The sequence below is a fragment of the Lipotes vexillifer genome, unplaced genomic scaffold (genome assembly GCF_000442215.2).
Source record: "Lipotes vexillifer unplaced genomic scaffold, Lipotes_vexillifer_v1.1 scaffold1242, whole genome shotgun sequence".
NCBI lineage: Eukaryota > Metazoa > Chordata > Mammalia > Artiodactyla > Lipotidae > Lipotes > Lipotes vexillifer.
The window spans coordinates 116,613-125,394 of record NW_006793169.1 but is presented as its reverse complement, the minus strand read 5'-3'; the positions used below and the strand labels follow the sequence as shown (position 1 = coordinate 125,394).

Below are 8,782 nucleotides of genomic sequence, written 5' to 3'. Positions count from 1 at the left end.
TATGCGGGCCTCTCACTGTTGTGGCGTCTCCCATTTGCGGAGCACAGGCTCCGGACGCGCAGGCTCAGTGGCCATGGCTCACGGGCCCAGCCGCTCCGCGGCATGTGGGATCCTCCCAAAACGGGGCACGAACCCACGTCTCCTGCATCGGCAGGTGGACTCTCAAGCACTGCGCCACCAGGGAAACCCTAAAACTTTTATCTCTGACAATATACTCAACTCTTCTTTGCATGTCAGATACAACTGAATATTTTAAGACCCTACTCCATGCTACTTCTAATAGGTGTCCCGATTCCCAACTAGACAATCTCTACTCACCAGCATTAGTCATCACCTGCCGGAAGAGACAATGACTTGACTTTTGTTTTTACCTCCTCTAAAAACGTTTCTTGTAGGGTAAGCTTGTATTTCAGTTATGGCCATCATTTCTTCCTCACCCACCTGTGCTGTTAACTTTTAGCTCTGCCAATTATCCTTGTACAGCTGACCCCTGAACAACTCAGGGGTTGGGTGCACCAACCCCTTGCGGTTGAAAATGTGCATATAAATTATAGTCTGACCTCTGTGTCCCTGATTCCTCCATATCCAAGGTTCCGCATCCTCGGATTCAAGCAACTGTGGGTCATGTAGTATTGTAGTATTTACTATTTTTTAAAAATCTGTGTGTAAGCAGACCTGCTCAGTTTGAACCTGTGTTGTTCAGGGGTCAACCATCTCCTGAACATACTTCACACTTAATCCCCCACGCCACACTAAATTGTAGACATGCTGCTCAAAAGTGACACGAAAGAACATATTTCAAACAAGGAGGGGAGGGGTGGTTGAGGCAGTTTTATCCAAGACAGGGACTCTATATTAGTTTCCTTGTTAGGATTTTTATAATATGCAGAAATGTGTTATCAAACGTGCATAAATGAGCCGTTTGCTGGAATCAGAAGACTGATTTGGTAGATGTCAGAACTCACCTAGGCCAACCCATTAGTAATGTTTACAACACGTTATTTAAAAAAGCTAAAACTGGGCTTCCCTGGTGGCGCAGTGGTTAAGAATCCGCCTACCAATGCAGGGGACACGGGTTTGAGCCCTGGTCTGGGAAGATCCCACATGCCACGAAGCAACAAAGCCCGTGCCCCACAACTATGGAGCCTGCGCTCTAGAGCCTGTGAGTCACAACTACTGAGCCCGCGTGCCACAACTACTGAAGCCCATGTGCCTGGAGCTCGTGCTCCGCTACAAGAGAAGCCACTGCAATGAGAAGCCCGCGCACCGCAACGAAGAGTAGCCTCCACTCACCGCAACTAGAGAAAGCCCGCGTGCAGCAACGAAGACCCAACACAGCAAAAAAATAAACAAATTTATTTTTTAAAAAAAGCTAAAATTGGTGACTACCAACTGGGGGAATTTTGAACTATGGCCTAAACTCCTAAAATGAGATTTCCCATCTATTTGTAAGGAAGATATTTGCATTTACGTGAGCCGGAATGAAGACTCATACAAAATGCCAGTACCAAATAGAAGTTCCTTTGCATCCTCAAACCCTTTCCCTTCTTTTCTATAACTGATTGCTTAATATCCCCACTCAAAATTTAGCTGCCTTTCTTTATACTACCTCTTGAAGTCCTTAATCACAAAACCAGTCTCCCACACACAAACACATGCCCTGCGTTTTTTGGTAATCTCAAACCATTTAATAATTATGGTTCTCTCCCCAAGCACCGGTTTCTGGAAGAAACCAGGAATAGGGCAGAGGTCGGTGGCTTTGAGCTAAGACAGCCCTAACCTTCCTCCGACATCGAAATGATTTTACTTGAGGACATGCTGGGAGGTGAGGGACAAGGCCTTGGAAGAGTCTATCTTATCCACCACCCCCACAGCTCCTCATAATCCTAACATCTTTGGCTTGGGCGGGCGCCCACCATGCCCTCCTTCCCAGATCCATCCTGGGCCCTAGTGCTGAGGGGCAGAAGCACGGGCCTGGCGCCTGGGGCCTGGGTTTTGTTCCTTCTCAACACCAAAAGTTGAGTCAGGGCTTTTAAAGAAAGGCAGATAAAGACAAAAGCAAATACTGTGGGAGTTTTGAGATAGTTTAAAATCATGTACTACGCAAAAGAAATGCAAATGGTTTTCCCCAAGTGTAGCATGACTGGATCCCATTCAAGTCCCACATTCATACTAGCTTTGTATTAAAATCTGTGAAGGAAAGGGGTAATTACATAGTACTGCCTAAAAACCTGAATGCTTGTCCTGATAAAATGTAGATTACTTGCCTAACACATTCTAGTCTTTAAATTTATAAACCACCCTAAAATTTGTATTTTAACTTACAAACCACCTTTTAAGTTTGAAAAGAATGGCTCCTGTCAATCTGTTAATATTGTAATTTGGTCTTTTATTACCTTCTTTTCCCTTTATCTTCCTAACAAGGACACTAATTACTTAGCACCAAGATTAATGCGAATAAAAGCAGCTTTCTATAGTCTCACTACGTCAGTGGTATGAGCTGAATAAACTCAGTATCAAATTGTACAAATTCACCTAAAAGCAACTTCAGTACAAAATACTAAACCACATACTGGTATTTGTTTTATAGGGAAGTGCCACTGCATGGAACAATTTTTTCCACTCACATACTACAGTTACAAACCTTTTACCCCTTTGCAATGGTAATTTTTTAACCAGACCATTAGTTAAAGTTTAGGCCTGGAGCTGGTAACTGCAAACACAAAGTGTGCTCTATACACCCACAAAACACAAATTACAGGAACACTGGAGATGTTTCAAGACACTCCAATAGGAGAAAAATAATGGCTGAATAATTGGGCTGCACTATGATCTGAATTCCTATGTTGAAACCCAACCCCCGAGGTAACATACAGGAGGTAGAGACTTGGGGAAGTGATTAGGACATGAGAGCAGGAACCCTCATGAATGGGATTTGTGCCCTTATAAAAGGAGCCCCAGAAAGCTCCCTCACCCCTTCTGCCATGTGCATACACAGCAAAAGGACACCTATGAACCTTTAAAACTGGGATCTCACTAGACACCAAATCCACTGATGAAGGCCTTGATCTTGGACTTCCCAGCCTACAGAACTGAGAAATAAATTTGTTTATAAGCTACTTAGTGTCTAGTATTTTGTTATAGCAGCCCAGAGGGACTAAGACATGCTGCTAAATGTTTTACTTTAACACCAAAACTATTCAACTTTTAAATTTAACACCTTCTCACTAAATATATCTGTAGTCTATTTCACCCACTCTTCAAACTATAAAATCTGTTACTTTATAATACAACCTATTTCCTTATATCATCCTTTAAAAAATTTAACCATCCTCTTTACCAGTGTGTTAACACTTCTCTTAGCTAAAAAAAAGTCTTAATCTTCTATAAGGTCAAGAGTGCACTTGTATCTTAAGTTTCTCTAAGTGCTTTTTTAAAAGCCATCTATATATACCTATATGTAAATGAAGTTAACTTTCTCTAAATTCATTTAAGAACAAAGCATGTTACAGTCAGTGCCAAGAAAAATGGTTGGTTGGGGTGTTGACAAGCTGTATAGTGACCACATCTATTAGAAATTCTCAGATTTTGAGGTGGCTATAACAAGTCATCATGCCATCCTGGCATTGCTTATTAAGTCAATAGTGATTCTAAGTTAAGGATAGGTGTCCTCCCTTCTTGTGTGAACCAAAATGATACAAGAAGTTGAGACTTAAGGCTCATTTATTTCTTCCTCAGGATGGTAGCACCTTTCTCATCTATACTACCTTATAGGATCATATATAGCCTCTGAACACCTTTACTTTTTCACGTCTAAATATTGACCAATTACTCATTACTAATTACTTTTTCCTTTGTATTATTTGGCATAAACTTTGGCCTTGTATAATATAATGAAAAACTATATGGGGAAAATTGTGTTCTAGAATTTCTTACTGGAATAGATACACTATTGAGTAGAAGTTTGAATTTTAAAGTAAAAATACATATGCTGCCATAACTTAAAGCAAGCTTGAGATTCCAAAGTCTCCATCTAATATTTTAACATCAATTATATTTGCTTTGATTCAAGTATCCCATTCATATCAGTATAAATTTTGCAAATCAAACAAGTGCCGTTTTCTTTCATTGTAAATATGTGGTAAGTCAAATGGTATTTTATGAAACAGCTCAAAATATAAACGCATATTCTAAGCTATAAGCTAATCAGCTTTACTTTTGCCCACAACCATTTCCATTCATGAGATGGGGAATTCCTCCCCTTAGAGGTAGTAGTGTTAAATTATTGGACTCTCCAGCTTTCAGAGGGAGGATGTACAATTAGTATAGACATTTAGCCAGTAAAATGGAAAGTTGAAATCCATCTCCTAGTTACACATTCAAACATGAAAAAACAATCACACACAAAGAGTCAAGACTAGTTGAAAAGGGGGGGGGCCAAATTATTATTATTTTAAAATTTGATTACAACCGATTTTGTTGGCATTAAAATTTTAAATTTGAATGGATATAAACCAAAACCCAGAAATTAAGTTTGGTAAAAATGGGAATAGGAGTTTTCCGGTAATTACAGATTAGAAGGCAGAAATCAATTTAGAGAAACATAGACAAACCCCATGTTTACAATGATTGTGCCACAGATTTAAACTTCAGTAGTGCATTAGTAAACTGTTCACATTGAGATCTTCACCTTGAGATTCGACAGCTGTTTCTTGAAAACAATCTCAGTACCTTGTGCAAATAAATCGGTCTTTCAGGTGCCTTAGCACACTTAAAATTTCTCCATTGTATATATACAAAACACCTACCATTTGGGCAGGGCAAAATACATACTTTCATAACAAAACTATAATGTACCTCTCAAGTATGAACAATATACACATAATACATGGTATACAGTATTTACAAAATATAAAATATAATACAAGCTGTTTGTAATTTTTTAAACTCATCTTTTGCCCTTGTATATTGCAACAAGGTAATTTTCCATTTCTGTACCACTGCTTTTCAAGAGTCCAGGGATTTTGGAAAAGCTATGTTTTACATACATACTGAAATCTGAGATCTAAGTTTGAACTTTTAGGAGAGTTTTTAAGTGTACTGCCATCAACTCCCTATTTTGGTTGGAATTTTCAATGGTGCTTCCCATCCAGTGACTAGGAGGCTTTGGAAGAACACTAGGAGAAGGTGGGTCACTAAACTTTGCCCCAGCATAATTCTCCTTTTGGCTCACTTCAGTTAGAAATGATGATTTCTTCAAATGCTTATTTTTAATATTCTCAGTATTTTTAAAAGGCTTTTTTTCCTGCTTCTGAATTATATCAGACGAAACAGAATTCTGCCAAAAGTTATTTTCATTTCTTTTTGCAGAGGTGATCTTGGTTAGTGGTAAGTTATACTTGCTTTTCTGTCTGTTTATCTTTGGTTGTTCACACAAGTGTATACCATGAACAAGCTGGCCGTGGGGAATGGCAATTTTCTCCGATTTTCCCATCTTTGATTTTAAAACCTACAAAGACAAGGAACATAAAAGTGAATACAGTCTCATGATAAAAATCAGTCATGAACCTCACCATATTATCTAACATATTTTCTTTTAAGAAGTTCCCCTGGAGTTTAGTTCACTGTCTTGATTAAATGCTTGCTGCACTTATCCCTGGAAGTCCAAATATGCACACATCTAATTTTACCACTAAAAATAGTTAGTAATCACTGTTACCAGTGCTGATTCTAAAATGTCAAAGAACCCAAGGTAACCAAGTCCACCTTTCTATAAAGAGTAATGAGCTATATTCCAAACATGTATGACAACCTCTTCCTAACTAACAAAGGTCAGCGTTTTTACAGTAGGATATTTCCAAGAGAAATTTCCAAATGCTTTGGTTGATCAGAAAGAAAAACTATGTTAATAGATACACTATTTACCTTTTAAGACAGGTACTTTAAAAATGTCAGAATAGAAATTTGATTAGCAGGAGATTGATTTTAAGTGAGGAAGTGTTTTGATAATGGTTACTAAGTACACACATTAAAAATTATCCCCCCAGCTTGTGAAAACAAAATTTCAGAAATTTAAATACTAAAATACTTACCACTTTCTATCATCTCGTCCAGTTACACATAAAATACATAGAAGAAAATGCTTTCTGCCTGCCCCCTACTTTCTGTTTTAAAAACTGCTTCAAGAACTTTACTGCCTTAATTCCAGTCACTTTCCTAACTCAAGTGATCCTTAGAGGAAGCCATGAGATGGAAAGACAGGGTAATCTATTCGATCACTGCCCTTTCAACACTTGTAATACGGTCGGTAAGCCAGGGCACAAATAGAAAGCCGGAGCACAAGGTAACATAATCCATGTCAAAAAGGGTAACTGACAACAGAGCTCCCGGTTTTAATACCGTTCTAGAAAATAAAGGAATCTTACTAGGAAACAAATACAAAAACTCGCTTTTACAATAATTAATATTACAGAAGAGCCGTGGAACTGAAAGGAACGTATACAAAATTTAAGTAATCACGGTGGACAAATTTAAGTTTTTGCAAGGGCACAGCTAGATGAGCTGCAAATCTCTCAAACCAATACTCTTTCAACAAATGTCAGTAACTTATTTTCATTATTATTATGAAGGCTTTTGAAATTCAAGTCAAAATGTTTTATTTTGATACAAAGGTTACTTTAAGTAATATAGCCACTTAATACCGTTTAAGTTTTAATCAATTTTAGTCCAACAGCAACTGGGCAGCATATCAATTCAATTGAGAACTCTTCTTTCGGAAACTTCATTATTTTGGACACAAGCAATAAAACTACCTTCCGCTAAGAAAGCCTGGCACAGTACACCGTGGGGATGCGCAGTAAATTCTGTTCATCTGATAGACTAGCCCAGAGAACTTATCGCTTCAAAGAGGCAACAGCTCTGCCGTCGCTCCTGCCGACTTTCGAAGTTGAAAAGCACAGCTAAGTAGGTCGGCCCCGCGAGGAGCAGCGCCCCAGGTGGCCCGGCGCCCCACACCGCGTACCTCACAACTCAGCAAAAAGCCAACCGGAAGCGGGCGGCTGCCCCTCCATGACAAACCCCACACCGGGTGGCGAGAGACCGTACGCGCGTCCCGACGAGTCTTGGCGCTGCCAACGGTCGGGAAGCCGCCACCGGGCCCGCACCCTCGCGCTCCCAACCCCCGCCCGGCTCGTCTCCTTCATGGGCGCCGAAGCGCTCCGCACGTAGCGCGCGCTGACGTCAGCCTCCCGCGGGTCTCTTCCTTCTCCTGCCCCCCCCCCACCCCCCACCCCGGGCCCAGAACGCCGAAACCCCCTGGAACGCCGCCAGCCTTCTAAATCCGGGCTGTTGCTGGGGCGCAGCCGCTCCTCTCATTGGCCGGCTCCCCGGAGCCAATCAGCAGCGCCAGCGCTGGCCTCCCCTCCCCCCCCTCCACCAGCAAGAACAGAGCGGGCGTCACGGAAACTTCCCTCCCGAGTAAACAACCGTCCCTCAACCCTCAACCCGGCCCCTCCCTTCCCGACCCCAGAGCGCAGGGCCCCAAACCTCGCGTCCGGGCTGTGGCCGACTAGGGGCCGGTACGCCAGCGGTACCCCCGTCCCACTCGCGGCCCTTACCTCTCTATTGAACGAGGGTTGGCCAGGCGCCGCGGGCGGCAGCGAGCCAGGGAAATGGCTCGCTTCCTCAGTTCGAGCTGCGGTCGCAGGATCCGGGGCCCAGGCGGCGGCCTGGGCCTGGTCCGGGACTTGCTGCGCTCCGCCGTGGCCCGTCGCGGGGCTCCGCCCGCCCTCCAGGCTCGGCCGGTGCTGCTGGTACTGGTGGAAGCGGCTGGGAAGCTGCCCCGACGGGCTGGCCCGCACCTTCTTCTTTCGCCGCTTCTTTGGTGCTGCCCGAGGGGTGCCCCCCGCCGTGGCGAGGCTGCAGTTGGGCAGAGGTGCCGGGGCGCGAGGATGAGGGATCATACAGGGACCATCTCCCCCTAAGAAGTGAGGGAGGAAGAGAGTGGGGGGCAGCCCCCGTGGGTCCGGGATCCGGGGCAAAGGCGGCGGAGCAGTGGTAACCATCGGGAGGGCCCCGAAGTAACCGGGGGCGGAAAAACCCATGGGCGCAAGGCGGCCGCCCAGAACAAGCGGCTCCCGCTGTGGGACAGAAACGACGGTCATAGCACTACGAGGAAAAGTGGCTCTGCAAGAGTAGAAGGAGGAGGTAAGGCCAGAAATCACAGGGCGGCGGCGGCGGCTGCTGCTAACGGAGCCCGAGAAAAGAACATACCATGGGTCGGGCGGTGGCGGCGCAGCAACAAATAGCCTGAGCCTCCGCTCCGAGTGTTGTTATCGGAAGCTCCGCCCTACCCCGCCCACCTCTCTGAGAAAGCCCAGTCAGAATGCGACAGGGAGGCCACGCCCCTCCGGCTCCGCCTCCACCGCCTTGAAGAGGCACACACAAACAACCCGCTTGCTGCAGCCCGGCACAAAGAGCGCGCACTGCGCAGGCGCTGCCATCGGGCTATTTCGGGAAGAGTCAGTCCCGCGAACAATGAAGTTCAGTTTCAGTTCCACCTGCCCCACCCCCTTACCCACTCTTCTTCCTCACCTCCGCACCTCATCCTGAAGGCGGTGGTCTGGTGGCTAGATCTAGGCTGAATCGTGGGGATGGGGATGGGGGCGGGAACCAGGGAGAAAGAATCGGGAAGCATCAAGGCCACTGACACCTACTCCCTCGGCCACTGACCTTGGGGAAGTACTTATTTCAAGCCCAACATAATAGCATTATTATTGTTTTT

General features: G+C 44.3%; 1 protein-coding gene across 1 annotated transcript; it reads right to left on the bottom strand.

The window, feature by feature from the left end:
- Window positions 1–4,424: 4,424 nt before the first annotated feature.
- On the bottom strand, window positions 4,425–8,294 carry PNRC1 (proline rich nuclear receptor coactivator 1). The gene is made up of 2 exons (XM_007466248.1): window positions 7,617–8,294; window positions 4,425–5,509 (listed from the first exon to the last, which is right to left on the bottom strand). Exons 1-2 carry the CDS (start codon window positions 8,160–8,162, stop codon window positions 5,066–5,068), a joined length of 990 nt encoding a protein of 329 aa, XP_007466310.1. The 5' UTR covers window positions 8,163–8,294; the 3' UTR covers window positions 4,425–5,065.
- Between the last annotated feature and the right edge of the window lie 488 nt (window positions 8,295–8,782).